We start from the raw sequence: 27,777 nt of genomic DNA on the forward strand, positions 1-27,777 counted from the left end.
TGACAGAAAATCTACGACATTCTTGGATAAGCTGTTCAAATGATTAATCACTTTCATCGTTAAACATTTGTACCACATTTCCTTTTCAAAATTTCTGCTGTCAGATTCTGCCCATTGGATCTCTTGATGACTTTATTATTTTGACTAAGTATTAAGAAAAATATAAGTGGCGGTTCTTACATGTGGAGATGGTATGGCTATGTTGAAAAGCTTTAAATAGAATTGTAAAATATCAAGAATGAGTATTCAACGTACAGAGATTGTACAGGTGAGTGCTAGGAGATGGAAAAATATTTGCACAGAACAACTTTTTAAATGTGTTCCAGGAAGGGGAACCTGGATAATTTCAAAGAGTTTCAGTTCACCGTTGAAGCTTCTGAAGACAGGATGGAGTATTTGGACAGAGGGGTGGAAGTTCAATGTGTACTATGTGTACGTGGCACCTGCAGAGGCAGGAGAGATTCACCAATCTCTCAGAGCATCACTGTCTGAGAGGGATCCAGTTCAGGTATCCCCAAATGGTCTTTTGTTACAAAGAACCTCAAGAAAAACAGCAATGAATACTAGATCCTTAGCGTTAGGCCTTGGTTTCCTTTGAGCATGTCCAGCTATTGCATGTTCAAGGTAGGCAGCAGATTATTTTCTTGCAGAAGAGTTGACAGCCTTTCTGTTGAATAATAGTACCATCCAGCAGATTTGAAATCGGTAACGACGACTAGCCTGGAACAAAGTTACTGCCTTTCGATGCCACATTTTACAATGAGACAATTATTGGGAAAGAGGTGTTGCCATCTGATCCTGGTTTAGACTGGCTGTTTTTGGAGGCTGTCTTAAGTCTGGATTATCATCTCTATGACAGTTTGTCAAAACAAGGTGTAACGACTGAGTAGTTCTGCTAGGTTTGACTTCTGCTATTGTTGTTGCAGAAGAAAGCAGAGGATTTTCTTCCTGATAATGTGTTGTAAGAGTCGCAGATCTGTCTGGCAGGTTTTGGAGGAAGCTAGGGTAGGATGATTTTGTTGTTTGGTTTGGTTTCCACAAGGTTATCACGAGGGGCACTCTGAAATGGTATGTCAATACCTGCCTCCAGCAGAGGGAGGAGCAGTAAGTTTGGAACACAGCAGGTTTTCACTTTGGAACAAAAACCCTTTGGAAAAGCAGTTTTTGCTTTGAGCACATTGGGATGAGTTGACTTTGTGTTGTCACAGTGGGGGGCTTGAATGTTGTATGAGGAGGGAAAGAAACATCTCTTGTGCCTTGCATCCACAGCCAGCCCCAGACCTGCATGCTAGGAACAGAGAGCTGTGCATCTGCATATTCTGATTATCTGAGAAGCCTGAGGTGGAGTGTTTTCACAGCTGTGTACCTAGTCTGTGTACTTTGTTAAGTGGTCTACCACTTCCAGGGATAAGATGCTGCTTTTAAAAAAACAAAACAAAACAAAAAACAAACAAACAAACAAACAAAAAAAACAAACCAAAAAACCTACAAGAGTTTCAGAATAGACTACCTGTCACAGTTTAGTTTAAATAGCACCTACTTGGCACATACTATCAAAAACTGTTGGTCTCAAACACCCATTCCATTGCTATCTTTTAACCTTAGTGCTTTGTATGTCTGGCAAAAAGGAAGAGAGTGCAGGCAAGATTTTTCTCCCAATTCAGACTTTGAACCTGTTTGCATTAATTTCTTTTTCTCTGCTCATGTGTCCTGAGTGCCTGAGAGCACTGTAACTTCTTTAGATCACTATTGATATGTAAAGTCCAGAAAGCTTTCAATTTTTAATTAAGAGGGTTTAAATATTCTTAATTCATATTGCATTCACTGTCTCATAAACAGTGAGGATTTAAATACTCTTAATTCATATTGCATTCACTGTCTGATAAACAGTGAGGAAAGGAATAAACATTAAGTTGTTTTTGAATAGTTTTTCAAGATAAATGTCAGTGTGGTTTTCCTAATCATTGGCAGAAATTGTTATAAAGGGGGGGGAGTGAGAAAGCAAATTCATAAGGTTAATGTTCACATAAAACTGTAAAAGGGCAGAATGTCACACATTTTATATGGAAATGTAACGTTGCCAGTGAAAAACCCCTTGAAACTGAAGTACTTGGTTATGGATGTCAAGCATAATTGAGGTTGCAGCTGCAAAATGAACCTTTCCTCAGTACAGCCACTGAGGAATTCTTTTGCATTTATGCATATATTTCCAAATGAAATAGAGCATTGTGATTTAATGCTTTCCCTTTTGTAAATACAGTCGAAACAGTGCAAAATGACTGTGACTTTTAGGGCAATTTGTATTAATTACACTCATGAGAACAATGTTACTCTGTTTGGGTTTATGAACTGTTTTAGATAAAATTTGGGCTGAGTTATGACTTCTCATAGGACAGAACGTAAAGAATCCATCTGATTACGGGCCATAATTCTGCATTGTCAGCAAAAGCAGTGGCTACTATTGCTCCCAGCAGCATCTGGCAATCCAGAGGGTAAAATAAGGCGGGGGGGGGGGGGGGGATGTTGCACTGCACTCTTTTTTCTGCCCCTTTGTAGAAACAAGCAAAATATTCGTAACAGAAGTTAGGTGAAGACAGAAGATACTGAAGCTGTGCTTAGGGCTGGCCATAATTCACCTTCACTGCTGGGGGACTGCAGTTCTTCTCCTGTGTCAGTTCTTAGACATGTGAATTACAGTTCACATTTACATACATAGCTGTGCAATGCAGCAGCAGACACATCTCAGCTACCCAGACTGTTTAGCTTCTGCTCAGGTCATTATAATTCTTCATGGTTTCATCTCCCTTGCCCTAAATTTGATATACTAAGATGCCAGGCTGGATGAAAACTTACATCTTTTTTCCTTCTGATTTTCATTTCAGTCCCTTGCTGCCAGCAATGCCTATTTACCTAAAGGCGTAAATGTTATGAAAGGAAATTATTTTATTGCTTTCTCAGACTATTGCCCATTACTTAAAAAGCAAAGAACTATATTCTGAATTGTCAACTCTTCCTGAAAAAGTTTCAACAAAATGACAACAGCTTCCTTCCCTAAGTGACAGTGGAGACCGTTGTGTTTGTCCTCCTGTAATGCCTTCTTAAATAGATCTGAAAGAGCTGTAAGTGGCATTGCTGAGTTAATGTATACGTATCTTTGAGTTGGATTGGATTCATCTACCAGAGTGGAAAGAGGCACAAATTGTTAACTTCAGCACTAATACATATTCATGAAGATTACTTGTCAGCTGCAAACTGATCATAAAAATTACATCTGCAAATGTAACTGAGTCCCATGTGACATCCAGCAGGTGTGTAAAATACATGTTAGGCATTCATTCTGTTCCTAGTAGCCACCACACCAAGTGGAAGTAGCAAGTGACCCCCACATAGAGTTATCACACTGGATTTTATCCTTCAAAACAGTGGTCCTAAAGGAGAGATGTCTTACATTACCATTGTTTGCTTGCTTCTTCCTCCTTTGTGCTACCCTTGCCTGTGAAATATGCTTACCTTGCACAGCACCGGCTGTTGATGTAGCACAATTCATTCACTGCTGACACCAGCTTTCTCCTTCCACGTGTTCTGATTGGTAATATCTTCCCTTTGCCAAATGTTTGCAATCCTTTTGTTACTACTGACCCATGGGGGCTGTCTGGTAACACAGGGTGGCAGAGCGTACACAACGCTCATGTTTCTGAGCTCTGACTGCTCCCAGGCTGAATCTTCTTGTTGGATAACCATGTCTCACCACCAGTGCAGGAGAGGCCATGAGTAGACCCAAGACCAATGAAAGTACAGTGCTTTTGTAGCATTTTTAGCTGAACCAGAGTGATAAAGGCACATAGCTGTCCAGTTGGCCCAAAATATTTTGTAACCACCAGCAATTGCTCTCTTACAAAAGTCTCTTGTTCTCCATCACCAAAGCGCTGCATTTATATATTTGAATATTTATTGCCTTTTACATGCTCCACTACTTCAGGATTACTGCTTAATTAAACATCAATTTACATTTTCTTAATGTTATTTAGGATGATTGCATCCCTGTCTTTATTTATAATTTAGTTTTGTTTTATTTGTATTTAGGGGCTTATGTTAGTAATCATGTTTGCTCCCCTCTCAGCTTTCCTTTGATCTTCTGAGGCAGATGGTTCACTTTTGATCTGTTTTACTTTAGAGTCTGCCTTTGCAAAAAACTCATCGTGAATGACCAAGCGGTTAAAATGTGTTATCTCTCGTGGAAGGGAAAAGTGGACATTCATTGATTCTGTGTGTCTCTGCAGTAAGCAAAGGTGACACCACCTCTCCAGAACAGGTTCCAGGGTTCTTGGAGGCTGAAGATCACACCTTTTAAGGCTTGAGTACTTAGCATTTATGCTTATCTCATGCTATTGAGAACTGCTTCTTAGCTCATGGCTGACAAAGTGGCAGCTAGCTGATAAGTAATTCTTTCATTTACACAATGACATTAGTCTCATCTGGATTCACTCATCCACGTGGGACATGAATAAATAATCCTTTTCCAACAGCAATGCAAGTTTGTACCTCAACAGATTTTCTTGTGAGGGTTGTGATCTGCCTCTTTGGAGGATTTTATAAACAGGTTGGACAGCTGTCTCTCAGAGGTGATTAAGGTGAAGTTGAAGGGTGAGTTTGTAGATTTAAATGACCTCTGAAGAGTCCTTTGAGCTCTCTTTTTAATGTTTTCTGCAGCAGCTGGTGGAGGCTTCTTAGATCCCAAGTACCTCTGATGCTTAGATGCCTAGATAATTTTATGGATACACAGAAAATCAAGGTCCTTATATTATTAGGGTGCTTTGTTCCATTATTGTCTGATAAAGATACATTAATAGGTTTGGACATAGGTGCCCAGCTCTTGCACAGAGTGCTATAGTCATGAAGCCCCAGAAGCTGGCCTCTTCCCCTTCTCTTGTTTCACCCCACAAATGTCTCCTGTGCTCTGGGCTGCACTGTAGCTCCACTTTGACAGAAGCACAGTGTTCCCACACCAAACTCCTTCACGTCTGGCTGGCAGAAAGCTCTTCTGCTTGGGGGTTTGACCTCGGTGGCTGAGACGGGTCTGGAAGGCAGGTGTGTCAGACCGGAGCTCCAAAAGTTTTGCTCTGCTCTGAGAACTGGGAACTAAAAAATAATAACCATTTATATTTGTGATGTTTACCTGATGGTAGTCTTGATTTGTGGTTGATATTCATGTGTCCTTCACACACATCTCCCTTCCCTCCTTCACTCCACAGTCAGAAAAAACATGTTAGTTCTCATTGTGCTTGGCCTTGCCAGAGGCTTGTCCTGTTGCGTGTGTTTGGGAATGTGAGTCTTATTGTATCATTAGAGTAATGAACCAGTTTTCAAATCCCCTGATTTCTGTTTCTGCTTGGCAGCTAATTGCATTATTAGGACAAGTCGTGTAATATCAGCACTTCAGTTTTCTTAGCTGAGAAATGGGTAATACCTCACCAGGCACTGAGGTAGGGCTAATTACAGTTCTTGAAAATCAAAGTAATGAAAAGAGGGCCACGACAGAAGTGCTGTGAGAGGGGAGACACAGCCAGCTTTCTGCAGTGTTGGGCCTGCCAGTGGTTCTTCACAGCAGCAGCTCGTAGCTTGGATGGCCGCTCTGCCCTGAGGTGCTCTTCAGCAAAGCAGAGCCTGTGGAGGCAAAGCAATGCTTTCTCTTCCCTCTGCATGCGAAGCTGCAGAGCTGCAAATTATTTTTGCCTGGGTGCAGAAAGATCACTCTGTTTTCATTCTTCCTTCCTTATGTGCCCAAACACTCACACACAGCATACACGCAACTATGAAATCTGGCCCCTCATTTAAAAGCAACATACAAATACATGACGTTGTTACCTATCTCCTTTAAACCAAATCAGTGCTGTGAGAAAGAAAAACGAGCCTTTTGAAATAGCATGGAAAGCACATGAATTTACCACTTGGCAGTAGTTTGGATTTTCAATAAGGGGGGCTTTCATGGAAGCTGGAACTGGGTTACCAGGAAGGTATTGGAAATACACACACCTCATTCCAGCATGTATAGCTTGTAACTGCTTCACTGTAGAGGTGACCTGCTAATACTTCGTACTGATCATGCTCCTAGTAGGGCAGCACAGATAGCTCAACACATGGCCATGCAGCCACTCACTGTACCTACTCTGCTGTGTCCGTGCTGCCTAGTGGGACCAGTTCCTGGCTCATGCACCCTGCGAACCATGTCTAGGAACTGCTTGGAAGAGTTGTAGTTGGCCCAAACCACAAGCACAGCGGAGAGTGTAGTAACTACTGTGTTAGCTGCCTGCCAGTGTTAAAGAGTGTGCCCCATCCTGGTTTAGCTCACTGGTTTAAACAGAGCTATTGCATCCAGATAGGCAGCACAACTGCTGGAAAGAGCTGCTGGACCCACCGGGGAGCCCAGCCAGTGCATTTCTCGGCTCTGATTTGAGTTCAGCAATGACTGAACGTGGTCCAGGGCTGGTCTCCAGAAATGGCTGGAAGAGGCAGGTCTGCAGCACAAGGCATTGGCCAGGAAAGACTGTAATGCAGAAGGCAGGTCCAGGTGCTGCATCACGACTTCCCTCCAGCTTCCCACATCCAGCAGAAGGGCTGGAGAGGAGCTGTGCCACAGCACTGCACGGCAGTGCTGCTGAGGCGGGAGTGCTGGAAGATGTAACAAAAGCACCTTTGGACGTGCCTCCCTCAGCCCCACTCCAGAAAATCCACCTGTGCACATGCACACAGGCTCAAACCCACATAGACCAGGGGTCCTCAAACTACGGCCCACAGGCCAGATACGACCCCCCAGGGTCCTCAGTCCAGCCCCTGGTATTTACAGACCCCCCCGCCGGGGGTTGGGGGGGGAACCAAGCAGCCGCAGATGACTGCCTGCCACTGCATCCACGCGCCGGCCCCCTGGTTAAAAAGTTTGAGGACCCCTGGACTAGAGTTACAGCTCTGTGTACAGAGAGTCACAGACAGGCTGGTCAGGGGGAAGGTCGGCTGAGCTGGAGACCCACAAGGTGCCCTAGCTGTAACAGCAGCTGCTTTCGTATAGAAGAACGGGGACTGCAGGTGCAGGCAGGGTTCTTGCCTGGGTGTGGTTTAGTTTAGGCAGGAGGAGAAAGGCCTGGCACTAAAGCTAGTGGCTGGGGGCTTTGCAGAACAGCAGCGTGGCACTACAGTGCAGATGTGAGGGTACATAGCATTGATACCTGCAAGATGTGGTATGCACCAAAAAAGGAGAGGAGAATCGTTGCTCTGTGCAACAACCTTGCTGTGCAGGCAGCTCCCAGGCTTCGCATCTCCCTGCCATGGACTCCTTAACCAGTGACCAGAAATTACTGTTTTTGATTCATGCATGAATTTCAGCTTAAGAAAATGTAGTGGCCTGAACTGATTTTCAGGTAGAGTTTGTGTTCAGTGTGACTCACTAGGTTATAAATCATACAACTTGTTAGCAGTCCTTTTTCCTGCCAGCTCTGTGGCATCTCATCAGGGACACACCATTCCAGCCTTCAGCTGCTCTGTTAGGGAATAGACTTTTATCTCCTGTGGGAGTTCCGCTTTGCTGCTCCTGCAGTAGATACCACAATCCAAATGGACTTTCTTCTTGCAAGCAGTGGTGGGCTGTTCTCCTGCAGAAACTCTCAAGGAGCTGAGTTTCATCCCATCCCTCTGTTTCCCAGCGCACTAGTGGTGTTGAGACAGTGGAATCTCCTGTAAGTGCAGATGTAGGAACAGGTTTCCCGCACCCACAGTTTACTACGGTGGCATTTCCTAATGTACTATAACACTTCTGTGTGGTAAACAGAAGCATCGCTGCCAATGTGCTGTGCTTATGCTTAGTACTGGGTACCAAAATACTAATTACTAGACACCAGTTGTTCTAAGAAACATAAGTCAACACACATTTTGCATCTACAAATAAACACTGATTGGTAGAAACAGCCATAGCAAAGAGCACAAATAAACACCAAAAACTCTGTTTACAGTTAGCACATTTTTATGTAATTATTCTAAATGCGTACTCTTAAATACCACATTTTGGGGTACAAATGGCTTTTCAGCTATTGGAATCAGCTTCTGTTTCTCATCTCCAGTTTTTTTAATAGCCATCTCAGTGCCACTCGACAGTATTTCTTATGCAGTCTGCTAAGATTTCCCCTAGATGTGGTTAATTGCAGCATTCTTTCCTGGCTGACATAAAAAGCATTACTGAAATTTTAGGTTGTTTCTGACAGTGTCATTTACACAGAAAACACACTGAGTAAAAAATTGAGATATTACTTATTTTGAAAAACAATTTATGCTTTTATCCCATCACTGTCCCACTTGCAGCCACATCGTTCTGACCAACGTAGAGGATAATGTATCCTTGTTATAAGACATTAGAAACTGATGCTTTTATTAAGCTGACCTTGTTTTGCCTGCTTCAGAAGAATTTTTGTGGACTGCTATGAAGTCATTTGGGAAAATACATCTGGTCTTTGTGTTTGTTGCTTACACACCGTAAGACATAAGGCCTTTCTCCTGCTTAGCCATTAAGAGAGTTATAGCTGAAAATTTGGTTAAGAAAACTCATTAGAGAAGCTTGGTGATTGGAATATTATATCTGATATGAGCGTTCAAATAAAGAGAAGGAATCTGTATTTGAAACTGGTGGCAAACATCTCTCCTTGGTTCCCTCAGGTTATTTATGTACTGATACTGTGGTTTTGTGAGCTGTCTAGCTTAAGCAGTGGCCAGAATTTGACTTAGGCAGATTTGTGACTTCTGATATTTAAAGATGTTCCTTTTAAAACTGTGGTTTTAATGAGAGAGAGAAGGACTTAGATCTTGTTTTTCTAATAGGCCAAAATGAGAAGATACTGGCTACGTCCATGTGATGGTAAAGAGTCGAAGTAAATTGAGTAAACCGACTGAATGCTATTTTAGACCATTATATGAAAGGGAACTTAAAATACTTTCTTCTTTTTTCAGGAATAGACAATCTCTATGAGAGGGCTCTTCACATCCGCAAACTCCTCCTCACTTTGCCCAGGTCGGTCCTTATAGTGATGAGATACCTCTTCGCCTTCCTCAACCAGTAAGTGCTTTATAATTCCCGAGGTACTGTGTCTTTATCTGCCTTCCTCTGCTGGAATTGAAGTTCTTGGGGTTTACTCATGCTGTATGTAGAACTTATATTTAAGCTCCATTTAACACAAAAGATGATGTTCTAATAGGCAATGAAAATAGAAGGAAAACACCAGTTTTCATTCAAATTAAAATTCTATTTGTCCAAAACTGAGCAAGGTTGTAATAAGACAGATTAAATTGTTGTCTGAAATGGGGAGGCTACAGCATTGAAGCCAGTAACAAAATAAGCTGGTAAGAAAAATAACAAATACAAACTGTATCTACATTAGACATGGTTTACGTAATTTAAAAGTAGAAAATTTTTTTCCGTATCTCAAGCTGGATTTAATCTCCTAATGGGAAAAATAAACAGTATATTCAAGCAGCACAGGCACTACAAGCTACCTATTTGATGCCAGGAACTGCTAGGGTGAGACTTTGTGTTGCTGCTTCTATTTTCTGGCGATAGGGCTACAGTACAGAGAACATGCATCCCCTGTGTATGCTTCGATATAAAGTAGCTTGGTTCTCACATTGCAAAACAGAGGCAGCTGCTGGAAGGAGGGTTGTGTGAGAAAGGGAAAGTGGTGTTCAAGTCTTCATCATCCCAGAAAAACTTCTTCATTCTCAAAAAGAAAATAAAAGACAGGTTGAGCAATTACACTGTGTTTCTCCCTCCAGTCCTTCACAGCCCTCTCTGGTTTTGCTGACCCCCGGTATTTTCACTGAAAATTTTGCTTCTTGTGCACTTTGCCCTGATTCTAGCTTTTCTTTTTCTGCTGTCATATTGTCTGTTTCCTTTATATCTGATTTTGTATTGCCTTCTTCCTCTTTTTTCCCTAAATTTGCCCTCTGCTGATTCATTCTGTCTTTATGACCTTCCTCATTTCATTCATCCTGTCTGTTCCTATAGAAACAGGGTCTTTCAGCCCGGTTATGTGTGCATGCCTGTATTCACAGCTGTTCCCATTTCCTTTCTTCTAGTAATTTGTGAACCACTTTCAAGCAATATTTAAGAGAGGGGCAGAGATCTACAGTTTTATGAAAATAACCATTCATTTGAAACATTAATTCATCCCCCAAAAGTGACGCTGTGTAAATGTCTCAAAGGCTTATATCACAGCTTCTCCTCTACTTAGATATACAGATTGACCAGAGCTGTATGAGGTTGTGCTTGTTACATGGTCTTGTTAGCTACATCTGTGCTCTCCACAGGAATGCAATGCAGAAAGCAGCCTAAATCCCTTACTGCCTCCAAATTGCTCTTGGTGCATCCACAGGAAAAACATTCCTCTGACTTTCTGCAAATCCAATTCTGCTTTTTGCATATGCAGTTATGCCTGCTTGGCCACATGAAGTCATCGGACCTCATGGCAAACCTCATTTGGTCTAGCCTTCTGCTTAAAGTTTCTAACATTAGAACAAGTTGCTCAAGGCTCTGTCCAGTCAAGAACCTCAAAGGGCAGAGAATCCACAGCCTCTCTGAGCAGTCAGTCCCAGTGCCTGGTCACTCGTATAGTGAATATATATATATATATATAGTGTGCACTTCCAATTGGAATATCTCTTGTTGTGACTTGAATCTATTGCCTCTCATCCCTTTGCTGTGCACCTATGTCTGACTCTCTCTTGTTTTTAATTTTGATAGTAGAAGATTGCAGCTAGATTCCTCAGTAGCCTTCTCTTCTTAGAGGCTGAACAAACCTAGTTGTCTCCACTTCACTTTATAATCCACATGCTCCAGCTCCCTAGCTGTGTCAGTAGTCCTCTGCTGGATTTGTACCAGTTTGTCAGTCTCTCAAAACAAGACACAGTACCTCACGTCCAGCTTCGTGAGCACCGAGTGGAAGAGCGATAATCAATTCCCTTGGCCTGCTGGCTTTGCTCTTCCTAATAAGCCACGTATGCAACCAGCCTTCTTTGTGGGCGTATGGAATTGCTGCATCACATCCAACCCCTTGTCCAAGAAGTGCTTTTCCCAGTGCTTTCCTTTGGGAGCTGCTATCCAACAGTCAGCTCCAGACTGTAATAATACATCTGATTATTCCATCCCATGGGCAGGACTTTGCATTCATCCTTATTGAACTTGATGAATTCCCTGTTCATTCATTCCTCCATCTTGTCAGGGTCCTTCAAAATGGTAACCCTGACGTTCAGCATATCTACTGCCCCTCCACAGTGTGGCATCATTTGTACGTCAGCTGAGCGTGCACTCCACCCCATTGTCTAGGTCATTCACAGGAAGATGTTGAATGGTATTGGCCCCAGTATTGAGCCCTGAGGAGCACCACGTCTCCAGCCACCAGCAGAACTTAACATGTTTCACAATGATAGATACAATCTTTTTTACGCATTCTTGCACACATAGAAAGGCAAAATCACCTTATAAAACAGTACAACAAGATGTCTCCAATTAACACACAGGACATAATAAATCACGGCATAAAAAAGAGGAGAGCATGATGAATTTTAGTTATGAGAGGAGCTAGTTATGAGGGAAGTCATTTAGAAGGTTTGCCTCTTCAGTTTGTATTATTTGTACATGGAAAGCACTCTCTAAAATGCCCTTTCTAAAGGGAATATGATGCTGTATTTACATACAACCAGACATAATAATTCATATGCCTTACAGAGTGCAGAGCAACACTGAGGCAAAGGACATCCCAGTGCTTCAGGTTCTGTTTGACTGGCCCTGAACAGAACCACTCAAAAGCCAGCATTTCCACTAGAAATGTCAGTGCTTCTAAACAAAGAAATAAATAGCAACTTTTCATTCAAAATCAAAATTGAAAACTAGTAATATTTCATTTTCTGGCGGAAAGGAGAGCTTGCAAAAGTTGTTTAATAAGAACAATCAAAGCCTTTCATTTGGACACTTCCAAAATGAAACTTGTGGGAGTTTGTGGGCAGAAGGCAACATGCTCAGGGATTTTGGGTTGTATGGTAAAAGCAAACCAGAAGTTGCAAGAGCCTCTGCCAGATCCAGGAACTTAGTTGCCTCCAGAAGACAATCCGGTCTGCCTAAGTTATATAGCCAGTTGATGGGAGAGATGCATTGAAGTCTGATGAGAAATGATAGGCATGTATACCCACTTTGCATCCTGTCTTCTTGGGCCTCCAGGGATAAGCACTGATGAGAGAGAAGCAGCAGCAGGTCATGCATTTTACATTAGCCCATTAGATCATAGTACACTAAACACAATAATGTGGGAACACATACATATGCTTACATATATGTGCTCTAAACTCACTTTATAATGTATATAGCCTATTGAAAAAACCCTCTTTTTTTGTTTTGTTACTTTATGTGGGATTAAGTTTCAAGGAAAACAGGAGATCTCTTAAGCTGTGATGTAAAATAAAGTTTCTCCAGTTTTCAGAATAAGGTTAGTCACAGTGGAAAAGTCAATTTTTCTTTATTTTTATGTTATAACAGCCTTTCACAGTACAGTGATGAAAACATGATGGATCCGTACAACCTGGCCATTTGTTTTGGGCCAACCCTGATGCCTGTTCCAGACATACAAGACCAGGTATCTTGTCAGGCACACGTGAATGAGATAATCAAAACCATCATCATCCATCATGAGGCTATTTTTCCAGATGCTAAAGAACTTGATGGCCCAGTGTATGAAAAATGCATGGCTGGAGATGACTACTGGTAAGTCAGAGTATTACCCTTCTATCTTATCCTTAAGAAAATCATTAGGCTGCTTGTCTGGGTAACTCCTGTAATACAAAATTACTTTCGCATGCAATAGATTTATGAAGATAAATGTGAAGAGCATTTAGGTTTGCATAGTAAAGTGTTAGCTATAAAAAACCATGAAGCAGCCAGATGCAGCCAGAATTCCAGGTGTACCGTGCAGAGCACACAGCCAAGTAGGAAATTGGCTTTCTGGCTGTGAACCACCTTAACAAATTTCAGCTTATGATGCCTTCCCCCTGCTCCTTTCCTCTCTGTCATGGTTTAACCTAGCAGGGTAGCTAAACACCACACACCTGCTCTCTTACTTCCACCCCACCAGTGGGATGCAGGAGAGAACTGGCAAAAAAAAGTAAAATTCATGGGTTGAGGTAAAGGCAGTTTAATAGGACAGAAACAGATGGAAAATAATAATAATAACAACAAAACAACAACATATAAAAGAAGTGATGCACAATACCAAGTGAGCAAGTCATGCTCACCACCCGCCAAACGATGCCCCACCAGTTCCGGAGCAGCAGCCCCAGGCCAGCTTTCCCCCTAGTTTGTATACTGAACATGACATCATATGGTGTGGAATATTCCTTTGGCCAGTTTGAGTCAGCTGTCCTGGCTTTGTCTCTTCCAAGCTTCTTGTGCTGATGAGAAGCTGAAAAGTCCTTGACTTAATGTAAACATAGCTTAGCAACAACCGAAACATCAGTGAGTTACCAAGATTATTCTCATCCTAAATCCAAAACACAGCACTGTACCAGCTACTAGGAAGAAAATTAACTCTATCCCAGCCAAAACCAGGACATTCTCTTAGCAACATACACTTTTATAAATTCAAGGATTCAAAGGTTCTGGGAACTTCTTAACTGACAATGTTGTTTGAAGGAGAGGTGTGTAGGCTTCTTCAGTAATTGTACATTCATAGAATGTCATGAGAATTATGTTGCACATAACGTTATAACATTATAAGAATAATTGTAAATAATCTCATAGGGGTGGCGTATTTTTGATACGTGTGGTTTCTCTCTCTGCCTCAACCTTCTGTTTCCCTTCAGTGACAGCCCATACAGTGAACATGGTACATTAGAGGAAGTGGACCAGGATGCTAGTACAGAGCCCCATACCAGTGAAGACGGTATGTCTGTTACATTGCTGTGCCTTTGATGGGAGTAAGTTTTACAGGTGCTCCATGCGGGAAACCTTCTTCCTTTCCTAATTTTGTCCTATTTGAAAGAAGGAGATTTCAGTCCTGGTGTTCTGTGGCAAAGCCAGCATCTTTAATCTCTGTTTGTGTGCTTTTTCACACTGATTCATCTGTGTTTGACCAGCTGTTTCCTTGTTCTCTCCTGATTTGCCCAGACACAGGAAGGGCAAGAGAGAAACTATTTCGGTCAGCACATGTTATTTTCTGATATAATGTTAACATTTTTAGTGACTGTATTTCGTCCACAAAAACTAAACTTATCAAAAGTGTCTTTAAATACTTCAACTAAGGTATATATGCCATTCAGTGGGCTCTATTTTTATGTGAATTTAAAAGCTGTTCCATCAAAGGGATTTAAAATGACTGAAAAACATGTGTGTATCCCCCACAATGAAACTTTGAACAATAGTCATTTGCTGTACCTATTAATCACATAAACTGTGACAGTTCTTGGTATGATAGATGTGAATGAAAAATTTGATGCATCTCTATCATACCAATTCTTTTTAACCAAGTTTCCTGAAGGTGTATTTGACTGACATATTTCAGTTGGACCATCCTTCAGATGTCCCTCCCAGTAACTTCTGCCCAGTTTCAAGAAAATGCAACAGATGGGAAGAGGTGTCAAAATTGTTAAATAACTACAATTTTCCTGACAATCAGTAGCCAGTTAGAAGTGAAGGATTCAGAATAATGCTTTCTTTAGAGAATAGCTGCAGTGTGAGCTCACTGCATATCTGGCCAGCAGGCAACGCAGACAGAGCAACCAGCACGTGTGCACTTAGCACCAGCAGAAACAAAAGTTGCCTCTTGTCCCTCTCAGAGAATGCATGGAAAGAGGAAGAGGAAGAGACAGAGAGGGGGAAAGGGGAGGAAGTGAGCTACAGCAGAGAGGGAATTCTTAAATTTTTTTTAGAAGGATGTCATAAGGGATACTGGTTAGGAGCTGGGACAGTTGCCATAAGGAAGGGGAACAGGAAGGTGTATCTATAGGAAAACTGGCTGCACTGGTCCCATTGCACACAGAACAATGTAAACAATAGTTCCACTCTAGCTGTACCCGTCTTTTGTCACGTAGACAAGCTGTCAGTGACAGATTGCCTGTCTCTTCCCCTTTGCTGCAGTGAGGAGGGGCAGGCAGAGTCTATTAGTGCAGCTGTTTGGAGAGGAGGGACAGTTGGGTGGGCAGACACCGCAGAAGGGAGAAAAACTGAGAAGTCAGTGTTAATCTTCCGCTTGGGGTGTATACCCATGCCTGCACCCACAGTAGGGAATACTGACAGTTTTATGAGGCAGCTTTTGCATAGGTTCCTCTTGACCAGCTCTGTAGAGCTAAACCCACCGTCTTTTTCCAACACAGTGGCACTAAGTGATATGAACAAACTCATAATTGCACTTTTTCAAGACAGTATAGCTATACTTTTATAAGAGCTCCTTCTTCCATTAGAGGTATGAAGCAAGAGTGGAAGCTGAAGAAGTCTGTCCGTCTGTCATTTAGAACCCAAGTGAAGTAGTGAAAAGCAGGCAACACACCAGTTCCATATACTGCGACCAACTTTGGGGTCTCGTGACCAAATTGAGGCCCAAGCAGGCATGAAAAAGTGGTACAGCTTTTCAGCAGTAATCGAAAGCGGTTACTTCAAAACCACACCTAGGAAAGAATGAAACATCAGCAGGATCCAGGGGAGCAGGACCATGTCATCATGTAATGCATCACCCGTGCCTCGATAATCATGGGCTCTACCCCACCACTGCGTTGTTATAACAACAGTTTTACATTCCTGTTGTGGTGCTACCTGTGTTATGACTGTGCCACTGGTGAAGACAAACCCTGAAGAGAATAGCTGTCGAAAGGACAAAGTTCTGTTAAAAGATTTCACTGCTCGAGAAATGTTGTTTTGTTCACCAGATTGGCCAGCAATTTAGTTCTAGTTGCCCCATCACACCTTTTTAATTAATTCAGTGCTGAAAGGAAGTGGACATTTGTGTTTACAGCAAAATAATTGTTAGCACAAAAATATTTGTAATCTAGGGAAATACTGCTGCAAAGATAAAGATTAACAAGCCTGGATCACATACAAAACAGTGTCAGTCTTCAGTTCCTGCCAGCTCTAACCCATTTTTTTCCATGGATGCAGCTTTCTGTTATATAGCACATTTTTCTAACATAGGTTACAGGCTTTAAATTAAATGCATTCATCATCTCTGCACATATATTCATATGTTTGTCCTTTGGACAATTATTTTAAAAAAAATGTTCTTCACTAGGTATGAGAATAGGTGAGAACTTTTCAGTTTGCATATTGAGCTTCAGGAGAGTCACTGATTGACCTGTGGTGGACAAAAAAAAAGCTTCTGTTAAAGGGTCTGGAGTATTTTGGGGGTTTAATGTGAATGATTCATTGATCATAAGCTGGATGCATCACTGCCAGCTGTATGTGGAGAGAGAAAAAGAGAGGCATAGCATTGCTGCTGTATTGATCAGACACATGATACTTACATATTTCCTTCTGTTATGAGATGGAAGGAACGGGTTCTATAAATGGAGGGGTGGTTATGTTGAAAATCTGATTAATTTTATGCTGAAATGTTGTATATGCAAGACGAAGCAGCTAATCCCATAGGAATTACAGTTATTGAAACATAATTGAGAGGCTATGACCAAAAGTGAAGGGATTTATTTTTCTACTTTATTCTTGTTATAAGAGTCACTTGCTGTATAAAGTTAAACTACAAATGACTCTCTCTGTGCCTACTAGAATAAAGCCATCTGTAGGGACTGGCTCAGTAGTGCTAGGAATGTTTAGTTACAATTTAGAAAACACAAGAATTATTAAAATTAAATTATGTCTGCAGAGTTAAAATCTGGTAGCTTGGGGAAAAGAAGATGGGAACTTATGATTGAGCATGTAAATACTTAATAACTGTTAATTTTAAGCATATAAATTGCCCTTTTTTTCTAAGGTTACTGGTGTTCTATATTTCTGTTGATCACTGGAAAGGGAAGAGTGAAAGAGAAGGAGTTGTATTTTACTGCAGTGTTTTCAGTCTTTCTTAAATGTGCAGAAAGTATCCCTATTAAGGAAAACACATAAGTTTCTTTTTTTCTCCAAAATGTGGAAATGAGATTTAATTTGTGAAGTTCAGAACATCTGGGCTCAGGCTGAGGCACAAAAAAAATCTATCTGTAATTTGGCTGCAGAAGAGTCTTTACCTGCAAGTGTTTCTGCAGTAAAGATTCAAAGGATGTTGGTCGTGTTTCGCTGAAGCAGTTTTTAGCATATTTCCTTTACCTTCAGTTTGCTGGAGGTTTTTTATTCTTGTTGAAGGCATATGGAAAAGGGTGAGTAGGTTTGTTTTCAAAGGAAGTAAGAGAGAATTTCCTGAGGAAGTTGAACAGATGGATTTCTCCTGGGAAAACACATATAATTAGTGTCATACTGTTCATAGACATCTCATGCACATAGGGTAAAAACTGAGATCGTAGTTCTGCTGGGAACAAAAATTGCAGGGACATGTAAGACTGTTAAGTTACTGTTGTGTCCCCAACACTTAGTAATTTTCCTGCTTTTCAGTAGTGCATGCTGTGATCAATGTTTTGCCAAATTCTGTTCTGTCAACACCTTGCAACACTTCTCTGCTTTTGCTGTTCCCCAGTCAGAGAGCTGCTGTCCTGAGGGCAGGACTTTGAAACTGCAAAGCCGCTGTTCTCTGATGGGGTGCAAGAAGAGGATGGAGATATCAAAAGATAGCATCTTCCCAGGGAGTTCAAGGACATACTCTTCCTGACAGCCAGGGTACATCTGGGAGAATTGAGGAAGAGCAGAGCAACAGCAAACTCCCTACAAAAGCGCAGGGGATGGTCTCCCCCATTTTCCTTAGCTCCTTGTACCCTGAGGTGCAGAGGGCGGTGCGGTGCCACTTCAGTGCCATCACCTCTGTAGGGAGGCTACTGCTACATCTGGCACTCCAATCCCAAAATCAAAATTAGCACTTACGTTTCTTCTGCCCTTTCTGCTCTTCCAAGCAGTGGAAGATTTTCCCACAGTTCTTCAGTTTGTCCTAATTTTTCACTTCCATAGCATTGCCTGAGTCACTAGAGATGATAGCTGGTGAGATCCTTTATGTCGTCAAATACTTCTTGCTATTGTAGGCGAATGCCCCCAGGAATGGATAGAACAGCGCAATTACATTTCCTCCAAGGTGTCAGTTGTACAGTTAGACATTCAGTACCACACAAAATTTGTGTTACAGATCCCAAATCTAGCTTTCATCACCTTTGCTTTTTTAGAAAAGCTTGTCTGTCATTCAGTAACCTTGATATTAAATGGCTTAACTTTTCAAAATGCATTTATTTCTAGGAGTAATTGTCATGGTACTTTGGTTTTAACTATTAAGGCTTGACCTGTAACAAGGTGAATTACTGTTTAAGTAGTCTCAGTACTGTTTGCTATAGGGAAGTTCACTCCATGTAAAAGCAACACTCGAGCAAAGAAAATGCCCCTTTCAAGACAGTAAAACCTGTCTGAACTGATTTCTGGTTCTATTAAGAAAACTGTGTGAGATCTACTGGGCACGCCTCCCAGTAGAGGTGGGATTTGTTACCGAGGCGATCTAATGAATGTGTCTCAAAAGCCACACTTGTTATGGGCACATTACCAACTCATACAGCTGGTTCCAGTGGGGCAGCTTCCTTCAGACCTCTGAGAAAGTGTGTGAGTCTTGCAGGCGACGGAAGGATACAAAAACCAGATTCCTGTCGTGCACCACACTTAGATTAGTGTAACTCTACTGAGGGAGGTAGAACTATTTCAAGTTTAGTCCATTAATCTGTAAATAAAAAGACCTGTATACAAAAATGTGGGATACAATATGGTCTGTTTAAATTAGCAGAGAAATGGGAAATCCCATAGTTAATCAGCATAGGCATCTATCAATCAGTCCAGTACCCATGACTGTTACCAGTTACCTTCAGAGAATGTCAAAGGAAAATAGGTACAGGAAATTTGGGATTTTCTTTCTTGATGTAAAGTTTTTATAGTTTGGTTGGGGTTTTTTACATTTTAAAGTATTACTGGCTAGTGAGTGTCTGGCTCTCTGAAACCTGGGAGCTTTTGCTTCTGAATTCTTGACCCGCTCTTCCATAGCCCATAACTTACCTGCAGTCTCAGAACAGTGTGTTCATACAGATGTCTGCTCCTTCTGAATCCTACCTGATTCCAGTAATACCTTCTTATAAAGAATTCCACAAACAACATGCATTAGGTGCGTTAAGAACAGCATTCTTTTGTCAGTGTTACATTATTGCTATTCAATTGAATATTGTCATCTTCAACACGATGGAAGATAAACAGGCATGTTCAGTTTTATTTCTTTTCATTTGTCAATAGTGTCTTTCCATGCCTATAGTCGCTTTGTCACATCTGTACTCTCTGTTAGGGATATACTGTAAACAGAGTATCTAGAAATGAAAACAAGATTGTATATTAGAATATACACACCAGCATTAAAGGTTTCATTTTCCAGAACGTTTCTTTCTATGTCATCTTTACCTTTTCTTCGCTTAAAAACATAAAACCAAGAAATATATCACCACCCACCCACCAGGGAATGCCTGTAGCGAGCCATCCAGTAAGGATGCATTTTCAGGAATTATTACTATCATTGCTGGGTTCTTATTTGCGTTTATATAATCAAAGTAATTTCTGCCAGTGTACATCACTTTTGCATTTGTAACAGTGGATTCCTCATACCACTTTATGCCATTTCTGGAAAGTTTCCAAGTTTATGACTCCTGAACACCCTGGAGTTTTTCACTGACAGAAGCTCTTAGCATGACTGCAGAAGCAGCAAACCACAAGGGAGCCTTCTGCAGGCTGGGCAAGTTATTAAAAAAATGAGCTGCAAAGTATAAGCTCGGTAAAGGTGCTATCATTAACGTTTTCATGCTGCAGGATGAAGTTAATTTTAAAAAGACATTCCTCTGCAAAATGTTGTCATAAAGGGACAGTGGCTTTCATTACCAGCCTGGTTCTTTAGGGAATTACAACCTCAGCGATTTTAATTTGTACCAGACAGAGAGTTGCTATACTAGTCATTAGCCCAGATGTTAATTTCCATCTAAATATTGCTCCAATTATGTAAAGAAGTTCGTCATTTTGGAGACTCTGGGTTACTGGAATCAACAAAGCGTGTGATTTTTAAACCCGTATTTTGCAGGTTGTTCATTATGTTTTGAGACCGTGATGATAAATTTTGATCTGTTTGAGTGCAGGTGCTTTGGGTTTTGTGCAGAAGAAACTACAGGTTGCTAAATTCGCAGCTGTTTTATTGATGTCTGGGCACAGCTCTGAAGATACCTGCAGGCAGACGTTCAGCAGGGACCCTTCACTGACATCAGTAGGTTTCTGACCCAAGCATAGGTTACAGGATGGAGTCCATTACCAATGTAAGGCTGAATTTACCAGCATACTGACAGGACTGCTGTAACCAATGTTTGACTTCAGAAAATACCAGCAGAACCAGAGGAACTCAGGATGTTGGAGCAGGCAGAGCTGCCTTAGGCAACTTCAGGCCACACAGGGACTGCCCCCATGGAGTCATCGTCCTGAGGCAGTCTGGAGCCATGTGCCTCGCTCAGAAAGAGTGTTAAGGAAGAGATTAAAGCACTAGGCTTCAGTGTTGTGTAAAACACTAGGTTTTCACTAGGTCTGCACACTCATCACATAAAAGACAGAAATCTCTTAGCCCAATTAGGCAGAATATCCCTGCACAGGGAAATCCTGTCTTCCTTCCTTTGCCACTGCAGATGTTACAGGCACTCCTGTTTACTTTTCCTTTATCACACTGGTTCCTCAAGCCTCTGATGATTCATCTGAGTTTGTTCATCTTATTTTCAGAGGTCTTCATTGTCTGACCTCCATCCCGCTCCCCAGCCATGAAGGAGCCCTTGCAGCAGGAGGCAGAGGCCCTTTCCCAGCTGCAGCTATTGCAACTTTTGAGTATGCTGTTATTTGCAGCTTGCAAAGCAACCCAGATGTTTCACACATGGGGCACAGATTGATTATGTTTCTTTGTAAGAGACGTAACTACTGCCTGAAGTCTGCCTTAGCTGAGCTGATGTCAGTCAGCTCTGCTCAATAAGAATGAGCACTGAGAAAATGCAATAAATGGGTTTTATGAAAGCAAAATGAGCAGATAAGCCAGTGTGGAATCTGATTATCTGTTCTTCTTCCCTCCCTACCCAGAGTGCGAGCCCATAGAAGCTATAGCCAAGTTTGACTACATTGGAAGATCTGCACGAGAACTGTCTTTCAAGAAAGGAGCTTCCCTTCTGCTCTATCACCGAGCATCTGAAGACTGGTGGGAAGGAAGGCACAACGGAATTGATGGCCTTGTCCCTCACCAGTACATAGTGGTGCAGGATATGTAAGCAGTGTCTGGTGTGACTAAGTTCTTGGTGGGGTGTAAAAACATGCTGAAGCAGTTAACAAAGTGACTTCCAAATGGGACAGTGGTTTGAAGGCTCAGATAGATTAAACATTTGCCTTCCGTGCAGGATGCCTCTGTCTTTATTGCCCTGAATTGACAGCTCTTAATCAAAAGCTACCGTGAGGTTAAGCTGATTTGTTTATGGATATGTTCCCAGAACATTAAGAGACAGATGCTGCTGCACCTTTTTTAATTTGACTATCTCTTTGTAGCAGTTGCTGACATTTAATTTCAGAATAACAAGGGCTGGAGAAATGCAGCCCTGAACTCTTGTTTTATAGTATTAAGAATGTGCTTTGCCAAGTATGACAAAGTTGTTCTTTACAGAAAGGTTACACTCAAAATGTAAAAAGCTCAATAAACAGAAGGATTATGAGCAATATTTGGAGACATGGAGAGGCTTCAGCGCGTTGTAACATGCCAGCTTTTCTTAAGGGGGTTAAAATCTGGGAGTGCCAAGGTGCTTTCTGTCACACTTAACTCACTGACTTCTCACCATGTGTGTTCTGTTTAGGGATGATACTTTCTCAGATACACTGAGCCAAAAAGCAGACAGTGAGGCCAGCAGCGGACCCATAACTGAGGACAAGTCATCATCAAAGGACATGAACTCTCCTACTGACCGTCACTCTGATGTGTATTCAGGAAGGTAAGCTTGAGCATAACATGTTTTCAGTAGTACTGCTCACAGCTCAGGTAGCATAGCAATTACTTCTCCACATGCTTTCGGTGGGTCACTGCAACTTGTCCTGTAACCGCTTCTTCATTGGCGCAGGCAAAGAAAGAGATCAGAACCTCCACCTCCTCTAAGACGCCCTGGCAGGAGCAGTGATGGTCACTGCCCAGTACACGCACCTCACCCTCTCTCCAACTCATCCGTGGAGCTAGGTTCCCCCAACCTGGCAACTCACTGCAGTCCCAGAGCCCTCCTTCAAAACCGCAACCTCAATGCTGACAGCCCTGAAAGACGGCGTAGACCTGGGCATGGCAGTCTCACTAACATCAGTAGGCACGATTCTCTAAAGAAGATTGATAGCCCTCCAATTAGAAGATCTACATCATCTGGTCAGTACACCGGTTTCAATGACCATAAACCACTGGACCCAGAGTCAATAGCTCAGGTTTGTGTCTCTTTTATTTTACGTCACTCTGTGATTTTCTGAGAAGAAAGCCTCGGTGAATAGCATAGCACAGAGCACAGACGCTGGTAGGAGTGCGTGTGCAGGAGAATATCCTACTTAGCTTTCCAAACAGAGTGTGTGTGGAAGAAGATGAATTAAGGGGTCTCGGATAGAAGAAGCACAAGGGGAAATAGACATTGCAGAAGCAATAAAAAGAAATTATTTTCCGTTATACTGTAACGAAATTGCCTCAGCCACACGGAACACCAGGATGGTATATGATTACAACAGCTACGTAAATCACTGCTCGGATGAAGGTTGGCCTATTCTAACTTGCATGTAATTAGTGTTCAATTATGTCTCAGTATGATGGTATTCAGAAAAGTGCTCTGATGGTGAGTAGCAACCATTGCCATTCAAAGCACAGATTTACATTCCAGGGCCTTGTGGATTTTACGTAGTTTTCATATAGTTCATATATAGGTCATACCGTATTTGATTTGGTGCTTATAGTTGAGCCTAAGAACATAATGTGCAAGATGATGTGCATGCATAAATGGTGGGCCATCTTATCTCTGTGTGAACACACACCGGTCTCATTCCTGGCAGTGAAGAGTTGAAAAGGATGGACTAGGGAGCACCCTGATCATCAGATTGGTCTGGTGTACAGAGCTGGTAACAGCTCTTGAGCAGATAGATAGCACTGTCTCCAGAGCTAGCATTTTGTCTAGGTAGAATAACATGATTACTAGGGGCACCCTGTGGGTGCAATATGATTGCAAAAGTATTTTACAATAACGCTGGCACTTGTATTTTAAAGTTCAATGTACTGGTAATGCTTACTTTCAAACTCTGCTTCCAGCGGAGGGCAGAAGGGTCATGCTTGCATCAGAAAGCTGAACCATGTATTTGAGTTACAAAGTGTAAATGTTGTTTTTGTTTTATTTTCTGTAATTTATTTGTTTACTTTCCTGGAACTACAGACAGTGCTGTTTGGCTGAAGCTTTTTATTTTTTTTTTTTTTTTTTTTTGCCTTTTTTTTTTGCCTAGACTAGTGATCATTCAGCAGCGAGAGAACCCAAACTTTGATTAACTGTGTCAAAGTCACTGTGAGCAAGCAGGGAACACCAGATATTTTAACCGTAGTTGTATCTCAGTACCACTGAAAAGTAGTAAATTAGTGTCTTGGTGCATTCTTTTAGCATTTGTGCCAGAAATCCTGATGAAGGAAATAACTTCTTAGGTAAGTTCACTGAATGATATCTTGCAGGTCTTTTCTGATTAAGATGTAACTCAGAGAAACAAGAGGAGAGAGGAGCTGATAGACACACAAGTTTTGTTTCCTTACAAAACCAGGTCTTATAATCCATGTGAGGGAATACAGATCCTGAATGCCTGAGGCACTAGATAAGGGGAGCAGTTAGCAAGTGGACTAAAATCTTTACAGCTGTCAGTGGCAGAAATCTTTACAGTTAAAAACACTCCTAAGCAAATATCCATTGTCCTGACAGTCATTTAATGAAATGGCTTGCAGGTTGATTGATTTTTTTGATTCCGTCATGTAAAAAGGTTAAATATTTGTAAAGTCCAGCCAAAGCTACCATCTTGTCAGTCATAGTGTCTTTCAAATAAATCTGGTGGAAATTGGTTTTAGCACTATAATATTCGTTAAAGAGAGGATGGTTGGCAACTTAATTAATGCATTTTTCACCCCCTCCCATTGCTCTTCTGGTGCTTTGCGTTCAGTAGAAATTCAAATGACCTGCTGCTCTCTCTGTGCTCTGATCCAGGACATCGAGGAGACTATGAACACGGCACTGAACGAGCTCCGTGAGCTGGAGCGGCAGAGCTCAGCGAAGCACGCCCCCGATGTTGTGTTGGACACCTTGGAACAAATGAAAAACACCCCCACCCCTGCCACCTCCACGGAGTCACTCAGCCCTCTCCACAGTGTCGTTTTAAGGAGCTCCGAGCCCCAGATCCGCCGTAGCACTAGTTCTTCCAGTGACACCATGAGTACTTTCAAGCCCATGGTGGCCCCTAGAATGGGAGTGCAGCTGAAACCTCCTGCTCTTAGGCCAAAACCTATTGTTCTTCCAAAAACAAATCCTAGCATAGGGCCTTCCCCTCCTTCCCAGGGTCCAGCCGACAAATCTTGCACAATGTAGACAACTCAGCCACCCACAGTGCCCAGCTGGGGTATGCTAGGGAAAGGGATGGATTAAAAATAAGAAGTCAGGGCTCCATAACATTGTTTGTTCATGTTTGTAACTGGAGAGGCTTTGTTTTTCAGTGTTTTTGAATGTATTGTCTGAAACTAGCTACATTAACATGGGCATTTGTATTTTGTATGGTTTCAATTAAAAGAAAAACTGGACAATTGTGCATCGTTTTAAAAACAAACATAGACTTACTTGAAAACTTGATGCTGCACCATTTGTAATAAAAACAACACAGATCACAAACAGCTTGCCACGTTGTACCATACTTCACAGTTTTGCTGTAGCTATATAATAACAGATCCTGCACGAAACTAAGGGGCAGGGGGTCAAGGGAGGTGGGACCTCTCACTTCTGGGTCACCAAACCAAATCTCAAGCAGGTTAGTAAGAGCTGAAATTTAGCGTGTGAGGATTAAGTGTCTGTGGAATGTCTAAGTCATCTCAGGCCACAGTTCTTATTTAAGACACACCAAAAAAACCCCACCAAACCCTCACAACTCTTATAACTGGCACCAAGTTTTAGCTTTCCCGTTGGCAGTCTCACTAGAGACAAGCGCTAGATGGATCTGGCGATCACATTGCTCTCACCGATAAAAAGCAGCATTCCAGGTCACAGCTAAGGCACATCTCCAGGATAGTATCTAGAAACTCCTTTTGCAGCCCTCTGTAATAGTGTCCCTGTTCCTATGAAGCTAGACCTTCTTTCCCTGATACCATGTTTTTCACAAAAGCTAAATTCATTTAAGTTCATAGTTGAGCAAGCCAGGCTCTGGGGGAGTATGTGAACCTGTTGGTCCATTAGGCAGGCTGATAGGCAATTGAAAGGATCAACTACACAGTAATTCAGCCAAGTATCCCACTGACTTTATTGCTCAGTGTCCAAGTAAAGACACAGTGTGAGTCATCATGGTTGGAGTTTGAGCTGACCTAGCTCCGCTGGCTGCCTTGCGCAGCGCAAGCGCTGCACCCGTCCTGGGTTATGCTGACGGCACCAGGACAGGGACTCTCTGAAGAGGGACAACCTCCTGCCAGTGATGCAGGGGTCACTCACAGGACAGATAGCTGAGTTTCGACTGCCTAGATTCAAGCTGACTAAAGTTTTCCATAACAACTTCCCCTCCTTCCCCCCCCCCTTTTTTTTTTTTTGAATGACAGAAACCAGTACCTTTCTTCTGTCTGTGAGTGACAACTGTTAACTTTGCTTAGAGCACTGTTGTTAAGCTTTGTTGGGCGTGAACTAAATGTACAGCTGTTTTGCACATTGCAACAGTAAGCCATAGTATTATTTCTGTGAATATATTTTCCGACATCCAATCCATAAAATAAGTTTCAGTGAAGAAGATGGGAGGAAGAAAAAGAATCTGTTGTGGTCCACCAACAGGAGTACAACTGGCTTTAAGTAAGATCTGTCTTTCCATGGGTTCTTTAAGATCTCACTGTTGGAAAGCTTGGAGTGGTACCACTCGCTATACATAAACAATTAAGTCTGGGAGAAGAATAACAACAACATTTGACAGGCATAATTACTGAGGTGATGGGAGCAGTTTCCTGTTGTTTAGGAACAACTTATTCCTGCTCTGGTTTACACCCTGTAGATAGCTAATGCGAAGCCCCAGGTGTGAAAAGTACCTCATGAACTGCCTCCGACACCCAAACCGCTCCTGCTCTTTGCAAACCCTTCTCGATCCAGCTGCAGACTTCATGCACGTCTAGGTTAAAGGCAAAGTCTTAATCCGCCACAGTGGACTGTGCTGCATCAGTCAGCGAACCTCCAGCCCTCTCGACCATACTGCCTAGTCCTAATGCCGGGGCAAGAGCCTAAGCCAGGGCAGCCCCAGCTGCTGACCAGCACTGATCTATAGGGTCTGTTCACTTGGTCAGGACCAGAGATATTTTCAAGTAGTTCCCCAATTTACTAGAATCAGTGGAACAAACTGGAATTTCAGCTTTCATTCACATGCAGTTTTAGTCTAGCATTTTTAAATTAACCCACCTGGCATAATTGAGATGGATACCTGTATCTTTAAATTGCATAGGGAATTTTGTATGTTTAAATAACTGTACTGGACTACATAATGCTTATATTAGAAATTGTTTAGCAAAAGAAAATATTAGAAACAGTGCATTTAGTGAATGCATCCACTTAGTGCATTCACACAGTTAAATGTGTAGTTTGATGGTTATTATAGATACTTAAAAGTATAGTAAGTGGATATGTAACAGGAAAGACTGCTACAACTACAGACGTACTAAAGGGTAACTCCTGCACACCTAATCCAATCAGTATTGTCCTTTACTGTCAAGTTTGATGAATTGCAGTACTGGTAGCTTCCTGCTTGTTGACTGTTACCTAATTGTGTCAATGTACATCTGTAGTATGTACATGTGAAAGTGCCTTTAAATTTTAGAGGAGCTTTAGCCTTGCTCTTGTACTGTTGCATTTCCATTGCATCCTTCTCTGTTCCTGTATGGCTGCATTCCCATTGCATTCCTTCCACTCCTGAAAAACAAATAAAACCAAGGAAATTTCACAGTTCTGGAAGAGAAATGTACTGTTAATCTGTTGTGACAATGCACTTTTATGTATAGTACTGTACATTTTTGGCATGTACCATTACAAGCTTCAGTATACATTCAGGTTTGTTCCTCATAGTGTATCTTTATAATAAAGAAGATAGTTCTGTCTGTGCGTGTAGTTTTGCTGGGTAAACTGCCGTTATCTTCTAACATGGACTGCCAATCTACCTTTACCTTCCACAGAAAGGGAAAACAACCAGCACCCCCAGCCACCCACACACCCCCCTGCATCAGCTCCCATCATCGTCTCGGCCTGAAGAAGTCCTTTTCCCCCGACAGGCTCAAAAAGCACCACCCCCATAAACTCGCTCAAGTCCCTCTGTAGCTGGAGATCCCC

General features: G+C 42.0%; 1 protein-coding gene across 2 annotated transcripts in view; it reads left to right on the top strand.

Moving 5' to 3' along the window:
- SRGAP1 (SLIT-ROBO Rho GTPase activating protein 1) overlaps nucleotides 1-27,548 on the top strand; it is a 150,415-nt gene extending 122,867 nt beyond the window's left edge. For both annotated transcript variants that reach the window (XM_005444071.3, XM_005444072.3), the window contains exons 16-22: nucleotides 8,989-9,094; nucleotides 12,563-12,787; nucleotides 13,882-13,961; nucleotides 21,278-21,458; nucleotides 22,036-22,170; nucleotides 22,297-22,642; nucleotides 24,433-27,548. In XM_005444071.3, coding sequence (XP_005444128.2) covers nucleotides 8,989-9,094; nucleotides 12,563-12,787; nucleotides 13,882-13,961; nucleotides 21,278-21,458; nucleotides 22,036-22,170; nucleotides 22,297-22,642; nucleotides 24,433-24,810 — 1,451 coding nt within the window. In that variant the 3' untranslated portion in view covers nucleotides 24,811-27,548. The remainder of the gene's footprint in view (nucleotides 1-8,988; nucleotides 9,095-12,562; nucleotides 12,788-13,881; nucleotides 13,962-21,277; nucleotides 21,459-22,035; nucleotides 22,171-22,296; nucleotides 22,643-24,432) is intronic.
- Nucleotides 27,549-27,777: the final 229 nt, after the last annotated feature.

This window comes from Falco cherrug, chromosome 5, assembly GCF_023634085.1.
Source record: "Falco cherrug isolate bFalChe1 chromosome 5, bFalChe1.pri, whole genome shotgun sequence".
Taxonomy (NCBI): domain Eukaryota; kingdom Metazoa; phylum Chordata; class Aves; order Falconiformes; family Falconidae; genus Falco; species Falco cherrug.